This window comes from Stegodyphus dumicola, chromosome 8 (genome assembly GCF_044657685.1).
Source record: "Stegodyphus dumicola isolate Sdum_Otavi_A_Nest chromosome 8, ASM4465768v1".
NCBI classification, from domain to species: domain Eukaryota; kingdom Metazoa; phylum Arthropoda; class Arachnida; order Araneae; family Eresidae; genus Stegodyphus; species Stegodyphus dumicola.
The window spans coordinates 112,117,100-112,135,939 of NC_140775.1; the positions used below are offsets into that span (position 1 = coordinate 112,117,100).

The following is an 18,840-nucleotide window of genomic DNA, read 5'->3' on the forward strand; positions in this document are numbered from 1 at the left end:
GCTTAAGTTCAACCATTTATCCATGGTTAAAAAATATTTTAATTTGAAAATTTAAAATCTTTAAATAAGTATTCAAATAAATACCAATCTTTATTGAGCAACTATAAAATATGATATTGTATTCTTGCTGTGTAGAAACGTGTTGCAATGAAACAGTAACATGTCCAATCTGTAAAGTGTTATTACTTACATTAGTAGCAACGTTGCCAACCGTATTCTCGCCACAATTGGGGGGAGATGCAGAACATTGTATTGTCCATAGAATATTTTCTAGGCAAATATGCAAGTTCTAATGAAGTCAGAATTAAATTTTTTTTTTTTTTTTTTTTTTTTTTAATGGTGGTAACAAGATTGTTAAAATGTGTGCAGTTTGGAAGTAGTTTTACTGATGATGTTTAGGTTTATCGGTACAGTATTTTTTAATGAAGACGTTAATAAAGTATTTACTGCTAAGAAAAATTGTTTTATCATAACATTATTTTAAAATGGGGAGTACTATTATGGCTTGATATCTTAAGGGGCAGCCTCTGCTTCCAGAAGTCCCCCCCCCCTAAAATGTTATGTACTTGTGTTAAGTATGAAGTGCATGTTTTATAATGTTAAATTTTTGGTCTTGATAGGGAGTCGGACGAAGATTTTCCAATCTGGTTTGCAAAAAGGCTGATGTTGACTTGAATAAAAGAGCAGGTGAACTTAGTGAAGAGGAGGTTAGTATTTGTACAATACGTAAAATATTTTCTTTTCCCTGTTATTGGTTCCTATTGCCATGTTGTTATCAAATTTCAATGTATTTTTTAATGCTAACTCGAAATATATTCATGTTTTATGTAGAAAGAGGCATGGACAGTGAGCAAATCATGAGATTAAAAAATTCAGATAAAAAGAATATCAGTTGTGATGCAGTATATAATTTATCACTTATATTTATTTCTTAGATGGTGCCACCGGAACACTTCTTGAATATAAAAATACAAATACAGTACAAAGTCCGTAATCCGGGCTCGTCAGGAGTTCAGCGATTCCGGATTAAGATCATCAATTTAAATCTGGTAGGATGGCCTGCAGAAATTATACAATTAAAAATATGAAACCGTAATTTATGAAATAAAGAGCAATCAAGATCTAAAGGGTATTAAAATTTACACACAAAAAAAAAAGCTGAATATTTATTTGTTTACTTTATTAAACATTTCTTTCAAGTTGTTTAAGTTGCTTCGTTTTTCGTGCTAAACATGCATGCGTAAAGCATATCAAAAAAAGTTTGTGCCTTCGAGGTTCGAATTTTAGATCATTCCAGATAATGGATGTCCGGATAACAGACTTTGTACCGTAATTACATAAAAAAGGATTTTTTAATTTGTTAACCTGTTTAATTTTTATTTCAGATAAATTCCTTTCAGTTTTACAAAACAAAAGCAGGAGTGGTATAAAAGCTGTTTCTATGATTCATTAAGCCATATCCATTACAAGTGTTGCTTTTTTTTTTTTAATGAAAACACATTTTTTCCCTGTACCAAAGCTGAAACTAAATAAACAACTTTTCTTCCTTATATGGATCATCAGATGGTGATTCATACTCCCAGAAATTGCTTTTCGCCCCTTTCTCTGCATAACATACATAACCTTTGTGCGCAAGTACAGACAGGTGCACATCGTTCTATTGGTCAAAGAATTGCGAAAGCGGTGGAAAATATTCTTTTGCTCCCACCCAATACTACACATGTTTGAATTTCTATCAAGATTTTAATAATTTACATTCTCGTTCCACATGGTCAGTTCATATTTGCATTTATTATGATCGGTATGCTTATATATAAGCATATGTATGAATATTTATAATATATTTACAGTAACTGCTGAAATATAGATAAACTTAAAAAATGGGTGTTTTAACACTGATTAGTTTTCTAAGGAATAATATTTAGAATGGCATAAAGTAAAAGTAATAAAAGAGTTAAAAATTTTTTTTTTTTTTTTTTTTTTTTTTTTTTTTTTTTTGCCATTGCATTAAACAGTACGTACGTTGGGTCTTCTCTCCCCTTTCTCCACAAAATCTCAAATATTGAAACCGTTACAGTTCGCAGCAAAGCAAGGAACAGACCTTTTATCACTTTCTAACCTGGATTGAATAGGACTAAAAGTTCTGCGGTCAACCATTCCAAGCAAAGGATGATTCTATTCCACAAATTTAATGCAGCCTGTTCAAAATTAGAATGAAAAGCACCTCATATTGGTAAATCTCTTTATTAATCAATATGAGTGTAGTATGGATATTGCGCGGAGCGGCGACATGTCCTGCTCAATGATAAATATGCCACATGGGCGCATGAGGGTCCGAATAACGGCAGCTGTTGATTCTCATTGCATAACAACACATGCGGAAGAATTGAGGCTCGCGTATTGTGCAATAATGTTTGCCATATTTCGTGGAGATAAAACAGTTTTCTGTGCTTGCTAAGCAGACTTATTTTTTTAGTTCCATTGGACTATTTTTATATAATTCACATATCAAAATGTCAAAGCATTATTTAACTGAAAAATCTAAAAAACAGCTACTATCTACCCAACTTTCCTCTTTTACCAGTTATGCTTGACTATCCAGAATTTTCAGATATTCGGCAATTTCCGAGTGCCGGTTACTTAAGCTTTTACTTTTAAAGAATGACTGCATGAAGCAATTTCCTGCCTTCTGATTTCAGAAAAGTTTCTTTTTTTTACTTATTTTTACTTAAATTACTTTGCTTGCAATATCTGTTAAGGGAAAACTGTTATACAATGAAAATTTAGAAAATGTTCAGAATTTTGATTTAAGTTAAATTATTTAAATATTAATAGGATTGGAAAAATAAATTGTATTTATTTTTAGGTGCCAAGCTAATATAATAAATATGGCTTATTATTATTTATTTTCTCTATTTTAACTTAAATTCCATCACTAAATCTTGTAATAAAATTTAGTTCTGGATAGTTTTTCCTCCTCTCATTGTAAACTAGTTCTGTAAATTGAACTGTTATTTAAAATTTTAAAAAAATAATGTAATCGTTTTCCATTGTTGAGTAATTCTCATTCTCTCGTAATAAATATTGAATTTCTCATATTTTAAATTACTAATTGTCTAATTTTTCTTTTAAGGTTATGCAGTTGTGTATATGTAATTAGACAGGTTCTTATTTTTTTTCTTAAAATGTGCTTGAAAAGTGCTTATAGATGCTTATTTTTTTAACTAATGTGGCTACGAACCCCGTTTGAGATAACGTGGAGCATTTTACGATGTGGTACTCCACATTCCATTAGTTTCGTAATTGAGTAATAGCTTCATAAAATAAAAATTTCACAGTCTTTCATATTTAAACATGCAATAAACTGGCAGGGGACAAAATAAATTAAAACAACCAGTTTTAGTGGTGCCATTAAAAAATAATTCAAACTAAAAACAAGAGATCGTATACTTCATCATTACCAAAAAATCTTCGTATCTGTAGTAGATTACAGATGCTTTAAAAAGGACAACATTCCTGGTTTGTTGTATATATAATTAACCCATTCACGATGGGCATCTCTGTTACTGGAGCATTGTCTTGGGATAGCATGTTAACCGGATGTATCGTCTTGCGGGGACTGGCATCTAAGCTTAACTTTAGAAAAAAATTCGTATAAATTAAATTTTTCATCTAATTGTTCCAATTTTTGGTACGAGAAGAATATTCAGGTAGTTATCAGAATTAATTTTAAAGCTTTATTATTATATTTTCCTTAAATTTTATAAAATAATCATTCTAGAATAATATAATTTTCCCCTTATCTCACAAATAAATATATGTGGAAAAATATCCAAACAATTGCAGATTTTATTTAACACATCACACAATTAAAGTTAAAAAATATTAAAACTGTCTTTCATAAAAATTTAACGAGCAAACAACGAAAAGTAAGCATATTTCAAAATGAGACAATGTACAATATTCTTTGAAACATGGGTTTAGGCAAAGTCCAACATTGCATGCGTCGGTGACATGCGTCTACTAAAATTTGCATAAATTTTTTACCACTCCTTGGTGTTGCATTTTCAATGTCGAGCACTGTAAAAAGTACCTCAATGCAGCGATAACACATGCATTTGTTTATATGAAATAAACAAATGCCCGACCGTAGAGTGAACTAAATGGTGATTCAGATATGGCACACCCGGCCGTGAGATAACATTTGCTGCTGCTGCATATATGACACGCCCATACTGAACAGTTAAGGGATGCATTGATAATACAGTACAAAGTCCAAAATCCGGACGTCCAACCTCAAAACCACCAACGTTTTCTCATAGGCTTTATGCATGCGCATTTGATTCCCCCCCCTACGCACATAATAAAACATCTTGAGATTCCCGATTCTTAATTTCACTTAGACACAAAATAAAATGCCTTGTTGAAGAAATAGTCATTTTAGCATAAATTTGTACAATTAGTAATTTGGCTCCGTTGCTGCGCTGCGCATCTGCTAGGCACACATCGTTGATTTGACACCAACCCAGGAAATCATTAATTATTATACTTTCTTTTCATGACAATTTCTTTTATCAAACCCCACCAGCAGCCGAGCGATAAAGCCGCTGAACACTGGTACTTCGGTCCAAGGTATGAATCCCGCAAAGGGGCTGGCTGCATGGGCATTTTCGTGGTCTTCCCCATGCGTAACGTGTATATGAGCCAGTTTCCCTTAGAAAGTCCTCCACAAAGGCATACCTCCCTTTAGACAGATACCTTTCATGTGCTTTGCCGTAATTGAATAATCCAATCTTTTATCAAAACACAACAACTCGAGTAATGATACATGTAGTGATGCATTAACATTTTTTTTATGTTGGTAATTGAATAATAAAGAAGTATGGTAACCTTTTATGTTAACATTACGTTTGGCGATGATTACAGATTTAAGTTAAATGCATTAAAAAATGCTGACTAGGAAAAATTTACCAAAAATTTCTTTCCATGTGTTAAAAATACATTTTGTTGATGATACTCATAGACCCATAGACATTTAGGGCTATTTGAATTAAGAATAACTGATTTGTTTTATTCACATAAACTCAGAACCAGCACCAGGGCTCGTATGGCCGCACCGGGTCGCAGAACTAAGGACCCACAGAGACTGCATCAGGCGGTAAGATATCTAGTGCCTGCCCTCAATAAGTATATGTGGGAATTTATTTATTCAGAACTCTGATAAGCCTTAAGCATGTGCAAGAAATACACATGAGTATAATAAATAACTAAACTAATATAATTCAGGCCTAATTGTCTCTGTGTGCGATAGAAGCAAGATCAAATTTAACAGAACAACTTGTCGTGTGAAGGATAGCTAAATGTAATGATCCGCTAATTTTAAAGGTTTTCAGATATCACGAAACAAAGGTGAAATTTTCCAATTAACGAATTTTGTAAAGAAATGGTAATAAATGAAGATATAAAAAGTTTTTCATTGTGATGACAATTGTTCTCAATCATCAATCAAATATCCTAGTAAACAACTTCAAATTTGTGGAGGAAAATTAAACATTAATTTTTCTATAAATACGAGTATGGTATTCGTATAAATTGGTAACCATTTTTTTATGCAAAACTGCTGTAGGAAAAAGTATCAAATTTAATTTAGTGTGATTTGAAGTGTTAACTATTGGTAACACTGCAGCAGGTATGAAAGTTTTCCGCTTTTTTGCGGAATTCCGCTTTTTTGAATGTCACCCCGGCTGTTTCTGAGATCAAGCTACGAATGCCAGAAATTGCAAAATACAATGTTCCACATCAAGGTGAAGTAGGTGGGGCTTATGTGGAAAGGCGGAACTAGATGCATACGAATATCGAATCAAAGAAGAGCAAGCAACCATCAAACAAAAGCTGTCTTCAATATTTTCAGCAATCAGTGCTGGCGCCATCTGTCGGACATACGGATAACTTCTTGCATTCTCCAGTACATAAAACTAAAAATTTAAGGAATGCTCAAAAACAGTACAAAGAAGAGCTAAAGGAGCAAGAATCTAAAAAAAAAAAAGCAATTAAACATTGCAGAAAATAAAGAAGAAAATAAAAAAAGTATCAATGGATTGAATAAAAGCTGCTGAAAAAAAGTTGAGACTAGCTCGCAAACGGAAATTAGAAAAATTAGCTGCAAAAGTAGCAAAAAAGGAGAAGTTTTTCCCTAAAAATTTTTAATCAGGAATTAGTGAGATTGAGACAAAATAGTTATTTTTTATAATCCTCCTTTAACTATATGTTATTTTGTAACTATATTATGTCATATGACTACTTTTTCTGGTGTTATATAAAGTACTGTTTATTGAACTAAAAGTGAAGATAATTGAAAGCTATAGTAACAGTTATATATATTTTTATCTCTAAAACATTTCATTGCCTGAAAATGGGCAGTAGTATATAACATAAATATGTATATTAGTGTGTTGTAATGTTGTGTACAGTATTCATGTATCAACTGCTAAGTTACATAAAGAGCATCTTAAAGAAGGTTAATTCATCAGTCTCTTTGTGATTTACTGATTTTTTTTACAAGTGGAAGATAAAATTTATAGCAAAATAGTAAGTACAGGTATTATTTTAGTTTAATTATATATATGTTTAATACTTTTTATATTAAAAGGTTGATATTTTATCAAAATGTGTTTTTGGAGGTCGCGCGTGCATATTTAGTTTTTGTGTAATTTTTTGTTTGCACGTAGTTCAGCTTTTTTTGCCTGCCCTGCAGTTAAACAACAGTTGTGCAACAGAATGGGAGAATGGTCTTTACAGGGTGTCTCAAAATGTCATTGTCAAACTTGACATGCTGCTGTGTCATACCATGACAAAGATTTACATAGAAACTTAGGTCCGAAAATGCAAGTGGTGACAGCTAGCGGGTAGTGTTCGCAAGCTAGAGAAAAAAGAAGGGATGTGAAAAAGGTGTTAGCTTGACTTTTATTAAAGAACATCGCAGGAGGTGTTCAAAATTCCTTCCGTAACAGTGCATGTTTCACAACTTCGATGCATGGATTCACGGACATGTTCAAAATGGGCAGGTGTGTCATGGACACTTCCATGATCTTGGCCACAAGATCCACGTTCAGCATTTCTGCTGTCTCGTATACCACGGATTTCATCTATCTCCCACAGGATAGAAATCCAAGGGAGCCATGTCCGCAGGGGATCGTGATGGCCATGCGACTGGTCTGCCTCTGTTAGTCCAATGATCAAGATATGTTCTTTTGAGGTATTTCCTTGCAGTGCTGCTAAAATGTTCAGGTACTTTATCATGCTGAAACCTGATGTGTCGGCATGTAGCTGGTGAAATGTCAACCATCAGATATGGTAACACACTTTCCACAAAATGTCCATAAAGAACTGAGATAGTAAATTGATTCGTCCTTCTCTTGCAACATCTTCGCTGAAATGATCCCACTTTCCAATCTCTCATAAGCCTGCAAACATTTTCCTGTAGCGTTTGCCTTTTGCATTTATGGGTGCAAGTTTGTGTATGAATCTCTGTTGTCATGGTTTGACAAACTGGCATGTTAAGTTTGGCAACGACCTTTTGAGACACTCTGTATACCATTTACATACCTTATTTACCTTGCTGATTCTACCTTTCCACTTTGGTCATAAGGTAATTATTATATGTTAAGATGAGACTAGAAGAGAAACACGCTGATGTGACAATCAAAATCGTAAAAACAACCTTATATTTAGCGTAAGTATATTGAAACACTCGATCGATTTCGAGGGCAGCTAAAGGTCCCTCCTCATCAGGAGAAAGAAATGCCTAGAAAGAAGAAAAATAAAGGGGAAGGAGTCTCAGAAACATGTGGTCCTTATCAGCACTGCACGTGATTATAACAGGATTTTTAATCAGAGTTACACTGGCCGCCTACTTTTACTGAGCCAGGCTATCTGATCAAACATGTAACACAAAGGACAAGAAAAATTAGCGAAGATAAAAACAGGCAGCGAGGGGCAACTGCTCCTTCATGCTCAAAATCTGAACTTCGAATAATGGAAAGAAACCACTGAACGGATTTTTATACCCTCTGGTAGTACCAAACGCGAGAAGGTAACGCCATCTATCGGCAAAAATAACTGAATTAAGATAGTAGAATTTTAAAGGCATTAGGAAGGACTGGATTGGACTTCAAATCATTAACTAAACCTGCTAAATCTTTGTGAATGTGAAAAACCTCAAGAAAATCCAATTCACCTGTGGAAGAAGCCTTTTGGATAATTTTTGCAGACCCAAAGTCAAAATTATGGTTAAATGTCCAACTATGATACGCTATTGAAGACTTGTTAATTTCGCCTTTTCTGACATAAGATTCATGTTCCTTGATACGAAACTTCAACGCTCTTTTTGTTTGGCCAATATATCCCCAAGAATTCAAGACAGAAATGCAATCTTTTAGAATAAGGGTGAATTTTATTTATTAATAGGGGAGAAACAGGCTTGAAAATTGAATTTCTGGAGAATCCGTGCAATTTTACAGCTAACAGAAGGATAAAATGGAAGCACGTAAAGGTCATTAATATTATTTCTAACAGTGGAATGTCTTCTTTGATGGAAATCTGAAAATTTTTTAATGGCTTTATCAATAATCACGGGAGAAAATCCACGGTCAATCGCAACTGCTCTCAAATAATTAAGTTCATTGGTGAGTCAAGATTCGGAGGAACAAACTTTAAGCGCGCGGAATACATAATAGTAAAAAGAAGTAATTTTTTGCTTAACAGGGTGGCATGACAGGGTTCGTAGCAGTCCTTATAAGTGCTTATAAGTCCTTATATTTGAAAATAAAATATAAAGGCCCTTATAGGTGCTTAATTTTTCTTTAAAGCGCTTATTTTTTGCTTTTAGTGCCTTTTTTTTTTTTAATGAGCGCACTATTTTTCCCCGTACCAAAGCCAAAACTAAATAAACAATTTTTCTCTCTAATATGGAATGTACGATGCTGAATCATACTCCCGGAAATAACATTTCCCCCTTTCTCTGCATTAACATAACCTTTGGTGTGCACAAAGACTACAGACAGGTGCCCATCCTTCTATTGGTCAAAAAATTGTGAAAGCAGTAGAAAATTCCGGTACATTCGGCATTCCTTTCCTCCCACTCAAATACTACACACGTTTGAATTTCTATCAAGATCTTAGAAATTTGCATTCTCGTTCTGCTTGGTCAGTTCATATTCGTGTTTATTATGATGGTTATGCTTATATTATGAGCATATGTATGAATGTTTATAATAACATAGTTGCAGTTAACTGCTGAAGTATAGTAAACTTCCAAAAATGGTTGTGTTTTAACACAGATTAGCTTTCTAAGGAATAATATTCCGAATGGCTTAAATAAAGGGAAAGTAATCGAATAGTCAAAATAATTTTTTTTTTTTTTTTTTTTTTTTTTTTTTTTTTTTGCCAATACATTATACAGTACGAAGGTTGGGAGGTCTCCCCTTTCTCCGCAAAATCTTGAATATTGAAACTGTTACAGTTCGCTGCAAAACAAGCAACGGACCCCCCCCCCTTTTTTTTTTTTTTGTCACTTTCCAATCTGGATTGAATAGGACTCAATTCTGCGGTCTACCAACCCAAGCGAAAAATGATTCTATTGCGGAAATTTAACGCCATCTGTTGAAAGTTAGAATGAAAAACACCCCAGATATTTAGTTCTTTATTCTCCTAATACCAGCAGTTGTTGATTCCGATTGCGTAATATCATGTAGGGAAGAATTACAGCGCACATATTGCGCAATAACGTTTGCGATATTTTGCAGAGATAATTAATTTTGATGTTGAGTCCGAGATTTGCTTATGAACACTTAAAAAGAGTTTTACTGTGCTTGCTGAGCAGAATATTTTTTAGTTCCGTTGGTTTATTTTTATATGATGCACATATTGAAATGTCAAAAGCATTTATTTAGCGAAAAAAATCTAAGGAGCGGCTACAGACTACCCCCTCCGCTCCTTCAAGTTACGCTCCACTGTCTGAATATTCGCCGATTTCCAAGTATGCGGGTTAGTTAACCTTTTACTGTTAAAGATGACTGCATGAAGCAAATTTCTGTCTTCTGATTTCAGAAATGTTTCTCTTTTTTACTTAAATTACTTTGCTTGCAATATCTGTTAAGAGAAAACTGATATACAATGAAAATTTAGAAAATGTTCAGAATTTAGATTTAAATTATTTAAATATCAATATGAGTGGAAAAATAAATTGTATTTATTATTAGGTTCCAAGCGAATACAATAAATATGCCTTATTATTTATTTTCTCTATTTTGAACTGAAATTTCATCATTAAATCTTGTAATATAGTTTAGTTCTGCATAGTGTTTTTTTCTCTCATTGTAAACTAGCTCTGTAAATTGAACTATTATTTAAAAATAATAACAAAAAAAAAAGTAAATATTTTCCATGGCTGAGGTAATGCTTATTCTCTTAAGTTAAGTACTTCATTTCTCATATTTTAAATTACAAGTCTAATTTTAAAGATTATGCAGTTGTGTATGATGTAATTAGACAGGTGCTTAATGTGCTTGTGTAATTAAAATGTTCTTGAAAAGTGCTTATAGGTGCTTATTTTTTTAACTAAAATGTGGCTATGAACCCTGCATGACTTGGCATGGGGTGGTAAACAAACTGCAAAGGGTTTACGGTACACAGTGGTGCTAAAATCAGTTTCATTGCGGATTATAAGAATATTCCCTGCCCTTCCTTTGATATTCTTATAATCCGCAATGAAACTGATTTTAGCACTACTGTGTACCGTAAACCCTTTGCAGTTTGTTTACCATCCCATGCCAAGTCATGCCACCCTGTTTAAGCAAAAAATGGCTTCTTTTTACTATTATGTATTCCGCGCGCTTAAAGTTTGTTCCTCTGAATCTTTGCTTATCAATGAACTTAATTATTTGAGAGGAGTTGCGATTGACCTTGGATTTTCTCCTGTGATTATTGATAAAGCCGTTAAAAAATTTTCAGATTCCCATCAAAGAAGACATTCCACTGTTAGAAATAATATTAATGACCTTGTCGTGCTTCCATTTTATCCTTCCGTTAGCTATAAAATTGCACGGATTCTCCAGAAATTCAATTTTCAAGTCGGTTTCTCCCCTATTAATAAAATTCACCCTTCGATTCTAAAAGATTGCGTTTCTGTCTTGAATTCTTGGGGAATTTATAGTATATCGTGTCAGTGTGGTTTAAGATATATTGGCCAAACAAAAAGAGCGTTGAAGTTTCGTATCAAGGAACATGAATCTTATGTCAAAAAAGGCGAAATTAACAAGTCTTCAATAGCGTATCATGGTTGGACTTATAACCATAATTTTGATTTTGGGTCTGCAAAAATCATCCAAAAAGGCTTCTTCCATAGGTGAATTGGATTTTCTTGAGGTTTTTCACATTCACAAAGATTTAGCAGGTTTAGTTAATGATTTGAAGTCCAATCCAGTCCTTCCTAATGCCTTTAAAATTCTACTATCTTAATTCAGTTATTTTTGCCGATAGATGGCGTTACCTCCTAAGTTCAGAATCGTTCAAAGGAAATAACTGCATTTTGCAATGTTATGCTTTAAAAGGGAAAAGCCAATGCACAGAATCAAACCCTTTAAAAAGAAAATGCTTAAAAGACTCCTCAAAGGTCAACTTTGTTAAAGAAGTTGAAGGGAAGAAGAAACAGTCTTCTATTAGCCGGGAGGAAAGGATTTTCTATCTTCTTTCTTTGGATTTGAACAAAGCATATTGTAGTTTTGTGTTAAGTACCATTAAGATTTTTGAAAGTGTAAATACCCTTCTACAGTCACCTTTGCCAAAATCTCCCATGCTTATCCAAATTCTTAATGATCTTTTGAAAGAACTTTATACTAAGTTTGTAAAACCGTCCGTTGTGAAAAACAGTGTTTTGATTCGTGTTGCCTATAATAGTTTGGCAAATCAAAAGGATGACAATGATCGTATAATTCGAAATCAAACCAGGGAACTTGTAAATTCTTTGAAAGATCATGAAAAAAAATTTTTTTTTCAATGTGTTAGAAAGTACTTTTCTTCAGCCTGTGATTACATTGTAAGGAAGTTTACTTTGCAAAATGAAGTTCTTTTAAATGCTGAAGTGGCAAATTTGAAACAAATTGAAAATTCATCTTTTGAAAAGATTCGTTTTTTTATTGGTAAATTTCCATTTTTGTTAACAATTAAAGAAAACGAATGCCATAATGATGCTTTAGATGAACTACAGAACCAATTTTCTGCTGCACAGTTTGAAGACTGCCAGTTCTGGGGAAGATAAGATTTGATGTCCTTGTTGGTACCTTAAAAAGAATAAAAAGAGCTAATGGAACACCAAAATATGATAGACTAGCTAGAGTTTTACAGAGTTGCCAACTCTCCCGATTTAAGCGGGAGACTCCCGCTTTTCGACCGCTCTCCCGCCAACCCGATTTACGATATTTCTCCCGACTTTTTCTTATTCTTAAAATTTCTCATGACTTTTATGCAACTTGGCTTAATACTTTGTTATATGAATAAAAACAAAGTGCTTTTGTATGTCTGAAAGCAATTGAATTATTCTACATTATATCTGAAACAAAACCTTGCTAATCAGATAGCTTCTGCTTTGTGAGTGAGAGCATTATACGTATCCAGAAACGTCGTTCTCCAGTTCTCCAATGGGCTTCGAGCTCCACTGCGTGTCAGCTGGCATATATTAGCCAATGAGGACTAAGTAAGTTGTTATTTGGACGTGCTTTAGTTATTTCTTTCATTTTGTCCAGAGTTGTGTGAGTACACGTGCCTTAGGGAAACAGTTTTAGAAATTATCATCTTTTGCTACGTCTGCGAGAAAGTGAAATACTTGTGTACGTTTCAAAAATCGTACACAGTTGACTTTCATTCCATTATTTCCTCAAAGAAATGTAATAAATTTGCGATGTGTACCGCCCGTCGTTGCGATTTTTCGATTTCGCATGGTGGAAGGGCGGATGTTCTCAAACATGTACGTACGCAAAAACACAAGGATAACATGAGTTGTTTTAAAAAAAAAAACGGAAAATTAAATTTTTCTTCGGAAACAAAGGACCAAAAAGTTATTAATGCAGAATGTCTGTTCTCTGCCTTTTTACTGGAGCACATCCTGCCACTGAATGCATTGGATTACGCTGCAGCTTTATTTAGAAAAATGTTTCCCGATAGTGAAATCGCTAAAAAATACTCAAGGTGCAAGAATCAAAACAGGTTCAATTGTTAAAGAAATGGGTTTGAAAAATAAATCTTCAGTTATTGATAGCATTAAAACAGCTCCTTTCTGCCTCTCTACGGATGGAAGTAATAATACCGATTCAAAACTGTATCCAATTGTTTCTTTTTTTGATCCAAAGTCTTCAGAAATTGAGTGCAGTTTACTTTATGTTCCTACTTTAGAAGGACATTTGACAGGCTTTAATATAGCACAGCTAATTATTAAAACTTTAAAAGAAAATGCAGGCCCTCTGGATAATTGCTTAGCACTTGGTGCCGATGATGCACCAGTATTGGTAGGCTTGGAAGACTGGTGTTGCAGGCATCTTAAGAAAAAGAAAATTCAGATTATGAGGTGCACCTGTCACCTCTTAAATTTAGCAGCTGAAAAAGGGGCAGCTTCTTTACCCATAAATGTGGATGAACACATCGTTGATATTTATTATTATCTTGAAAGGAGTTCTAAAAGGAAGGAAAAATTGAAACAATCCATCCAAGTCTTCATTCAAGTTTTCTATTTGTAACAGCTGCATAACAGCAGTTTACAATTAGGAAACTTGGATGAAGTTATAAAATCAGCTAGGATTGACACACAGTGGAGTTTAATTGGAAAAGTGAAAGGTGCTGATGGAACTGTAAAATATAGTGAACTGTCTAGAATTGTGTTACCATCTTAACAGTTCCCTATAGTAATGCAGAGTGTGAGAGGATTCTCAGTGTTACGAAAACGAGGACTAAATTTAGATCTAATATTAGTGATGACACATTCGAAAAACTTTTATTAGCGAAAACAGGCCTACGTGGTAATTGCTGTGAATAAAATTATGAAGTTTCTTTCTTAAAGAAAGCAAAATCTGCCACTGTTTATAACATTTGTAGGAAAACTAAAGTGTTTTTTTTTTCCCTTAAACGATGCAAGTAATAAAAATGTTTATGTGTAAGGTATTTTTTTGTTGCTTGCATTTAAGAATTAGTTACTATTTAAAGTTAATTCATTATTAAAAACTATATTTTTATCATTTAAAGTCTTTTTAACATTGTGAAAAATCTCCTGATTTTTGAGTGTCATAGGTTGGCAAGTATGGTTTTATGTGCTATTCTTGTAATTCCACACAGTAATGCTGAGTGCGAGAGATTCTTCAGTGTTGTGAAGAAAAACAAAACTATGTTTCGTTCTTCAATTTCACCAAAAACTCTAGAAAGCATTTTAATGTTATGAGAGGAAATTGTTAAATTAAATTATGAGAGAAATTTCCAAAGAATTTTTGGCTAAAGCCAAAAAATGCACTCTTAAATTCATTGCAATAATTTTTTTTGTGTAACATTAAGTTCTTGTTTTATGTTTCCTAATAAATTTTTTAGTTACTACTTAATTGAGATTTAATAATGTAAGTACAATTTTCTTTTTTTCTATTTGTATAAATTGTTATTTTTTTAATATCAAATTATGATATTAATTCTTCGTGTTCTTCTGAATTTTGGAGAAATCTTCTGAATTTTTATCTTTAGAGGTTGGCAGGTATGTATTATGTAATAATTATTCAAATTTTAACCGTATGTGAAAGTGGGCTACAGCAAAATGGGTTTGGATTATAAAAATGGAACAGGGGCTGTTCTCTTTTGTTAGATTCAACATTAAGCATTAATACAACTATTTTAGGTTGTTGAAATTATACCAAAAGTTGTGAAGTTGTACAAAATATGTGCAAGTAAGATAAGTGTAATTTTGAAGAAGCGTTCGAATAATTAAAATCAGGGTTTAGTTTGTTTAAAAAGTTTGAATTTTTTCTTTTGAATCATGTGTACACCGATTGTAGAATATTAAAATTTTCCACTGTATTTTATTGATTGTGAACTCATAGACTTTTTTATATTTTTAAGGTTGAAAAATTGATCACCATCATGTCCAATCCTAGGCAATACAAAATTCCCGACTGGTTTTTAAATAGACAGAAAGATATTAAAGATGGAAAATACAGCCAGGTAACTTCTAATGGCTTAGAAAATAAGCTTCGTGAAGATCTGGAACGACTAAAAAAAATCCGTGCTCATAGAGGACTTCGACATTACTGGGGGTAATTAAATTTTGAGTATCCTGTTGCTTTATTTTTTAGTGTTTGTTAAGATGTTATTTTCAGTTAATAATAAAAATTGCCTGAACTCTGTCAGTCATAAAAATACAGAAAGTGATTTTCTGCCAGATTCTGTGTTTTTTTTTTTTTTTTGTTTGTTTTAATGTACAATGATAAAAATTGCCTGAACTCTTATCAGTCATAAAAATACAGAAAGTGATTTTCTGCTAGTTTCTGTGTTCTTTGTTTTATTGTACATAGAGCATTTTGTAAAATTAAACAAAAATTTTGTTATAAAAAGTTGACTAAACTACATATGTCACCAAACCATAAAAAGATCATAATAATTTTTTAGTTTTTTGCCTGTGATAAATTCTAAAGCTTAGATTTGTTTCTTTCTCTGTGAAGAACGGAAAGTGTGCAGAAATCTTCAGTAGTACTGGGATATTTGAAGGGCATCCAGTTCTTGCATTATTTGTGACTTCGTATTTTTTATTGTTTCATTGAGCTTTGGTACCTCGGGGCGAAAATCAAGTAAATTCATTCTGCCATTTAGTTTTTGGTATGGTGCAAAAAGAGTTCACAATGCCAGGTCTAAGAAATGAAAAAAGGCTTTTTTTACTACTTCTTGCCTCTCTTTCTCTGTGCTGCATAAGAAGGCAAGTGTTCAATGTGATTACCACCACCCATGGTATGGTTATAATTCAGTTCAAATGTGTGGTTTTATTCTTTTACGCATCTCTATCTCTAGCATTAATATGTGTTAATGGAGAGTTTTTTTTTCTCTCTCTCCTTGTACTTCTATGATAGAAGCAAGACCACTAAGGGCCATTCCCATTGGAGTTTATCGGAGCTCACGGAGTCAGTTCCATATGTCGACTAGCTCCACTGTGCCTGCAGTTCAGATTTTTCAACTTGCTGCCCTATGGGAAACTGGTTTTTTAGATGGGTCAGCTACATCAGTTGTGTTTGTTAGCACAGATAAACCCTAGTGGGAACAGCCCTTTAAAGTTCTTCATTGATTTTTTGAAGCATATGTAATAAACAATTGCAAGCATATCCATACTTTTTATATTGGTACGTTTACCGAGTGCAGTGCTAATTATATCGGTAGATTCATTTGACCTGTTCATCAATATTTTCAGCCAAACCTTCAATGAAACTCTGAACTGTTCTTCCAATGGAACAGTTTGCGAGTGCATTTTTAAAAAAATCAGGGTATGTAAACAGTTTTCTGTTAGTACCAACCAGTGTGCTTAGAAATACAGCAAAGCTGCTAGATATAGTGTGTTTGTAGCTGGTGTCAAAACTCTTAACACTTTATACGGTACAGAGTCTTTAATCCGGATCTCAAAGCTACAGACTTTCTGCGCATGCATAGCGATTACGAATGCGCGTTTTAATGTATAACGGACAGTATAAGCTAGGCTAAAATTATCGAATTATCTATTTCAGTTAATGTTGTAGATTGTGTTGTTCCTTAATCTTGTAATTGGATCCGGCTTATTATTTTTTCCAGACTGTTAGAGCAATTTTATAAAAAGTAAGCTTTGATTCTGTCAAAACATTTCCGATTCTGGAGCTGCCAAAGGATCTACAAAGCAAAAGCATGTTTCGATGTCCATCAAACAAAAAGTGGAATTGCTGTAAAAAATGGATAAAGGCTATCCTTTGTTTCTCTAACCATTCCGAAATCTGTTTTATCAATTTCACACTGCTTTGCGGAGGGGGGGGATAATATAAATATCATGAATACACATCAAATAGTTTTCTGGTTGCAATTTTCTAATTTTGACTATGCGTAATGTATGCTTTACGTATGTGCACGCTGAAAGAAATGTTTAATAAAGTAAACAAATATTAAGCTTTTTTTTTGTAAATTTTGATACTCTTTAGATCATAATTGCTCTTTATTTCATAAATTACGGTTTCATATTTTTAATTTTATAATGTCTGCATGCCATCTTACAGATTTAAATTGATGATCTACTATAATCCAAAAAAACTTAATCCGGAATTGCCAAAGTCCCGACAAGTCCGGATTAAAGACTTTTTGTATTGTATTATTTTCCAAAATTTACACATTTAGTAATGTACTCGGATTTTTCTTCATTTGGCATTTCACTCACATTTTTGTTGTTTAGTTCTGTAAGTAATTACATATGTGCATAAGTACATTTTAGTTTCTCTATTTTTGATACTTCCAAACATCCTGAAGTAATCTTGCTTTTCGTTTGACCATAAAAGTAAATTTTGTTTGAAATAATTATTTTGCTGCATAATTATAATTTCATCACTGTTCTTGCACTACCGATTATATATTCAGTTGTTCACCTCATATTTTAATACATGTATGTTGTATATCGTACTTTATTTTTGAAACTTAAAGTGGGTCTTCCCATAGGTTATAGCTTGCTGAGGTCTGTTCATCTAAGTGACGAATTTCAATCACTATCCATGGTAAGGTTAAATAAAAATGAATTGCAAACGTGTTACATAAACAACTATGCTGTCCCAAAATAAAACCAACTGGCTGTGATTCATTGCAAATTACTGGAATGAAAGCAGTGCCTTTTTTCTTGATAAAAACAAATGAGGCACATGCATAAACCTAATAGCTAATAAATGCATGTAGCAAGTTTTCTTGGCTGAAATTACATGGACTCAAAACCAGCTGATATTTGGCTGTATTCATGTGTGAAAATCTCTTGAGTGCTAATTTAGGTTTGTGAAAAAAAAAAGTTTTGTGTACCAAAGTTAATTGTTGAGGGTGAAACAAAGATTGGAAATAAGCTCATTTTTACAAATAAGTGATTTTTATGATTGGTTTTCTTGGATATTTTAAAAATAGGATAAGTAATTTTTTATTGCACTTCTGGCTCTCTCAATATTGAAACTAAATTATTATTTTTTTTTTTTTTTTTTTCTCCAGGCTTCGTGTACGTGGTCAGCACACAAAGACAACTGGCAGGAGAGGACGAACTGTTGGTGTGTCCAAAAAGAAGGGTTAAGCTGTTACTGTAATATCTGTTCAGTGAATAAAAAAGTTCTTGTTCAGAATTATTGAGTAGTCTTTCTTTTCCAAATCAGATGTTAATTTTTATGATATTGCTGCAAAAATATCTGCCTAACTTTTAAATAAAAGGATCTGTTGATAAGTGTAACATTTCTGTGAGGGAGAATTTAAGCATTTGATTTTGGTATTCTAAAATTTCTTCTTAAAAATAATACATGCCTAAAACTTGTTTAATTGTGAAAGCATGCTTTTTGCTTATTAAATCTTTTAAGTTATGTAGTTTAAAAATGTAAGCAGCAATTTTACAAATAAGTTTGGTGCTTATCATAATTAAAATGTTCTTAGTACAGGGTAAGCGGGTTTTATAAGCTGTCTTGAATAAAGTGACCACATTTTCATTGAGTCAAAGTGGGACAAATGGAATCAAATGAAAATTATAATTTAGTTATGAAAGCAGACCAATAGTTCAAAAAATATATTTTTATTATA

The 18,840-nt window shown here is 32.9% G+C and overlaps 1 protein-coding gene across 2 annotated transcripts in view; it reads left to right on the top strand.

Annotated features, from left to right (window-relative positions):
• RpS18 (ribosomal protein S18) overlaps positions 1 to 18,395 on the top strand; it is a 55,471-nt gene extending 37,076 nt beyond the window's left edge. For both annotated transcript variants that reach the window (XM_085822290.1, XM_085822291.1), the window contains 3 exons: positions 621 to 707; positions 15,145 to 15,338; positions 18,268 to 18,395. In XM_085822290.1, the coding sequence (XP_085678416.1) occupies positions 621 to 707; positions 15,145 to 15,338; positions 18,268 to 18,346 (360 nt within the window). In that variant the 3' untranslated portion in view covers positions 18,347 to 18,395. The remainder of the gene's footprint in view (positions 1 to 620; positions 708 to 15,144; positions 15,339 to 18,267) is intronic.
• Positions 18,396 to 18,840: the final 445 nt, after the last annotated feature.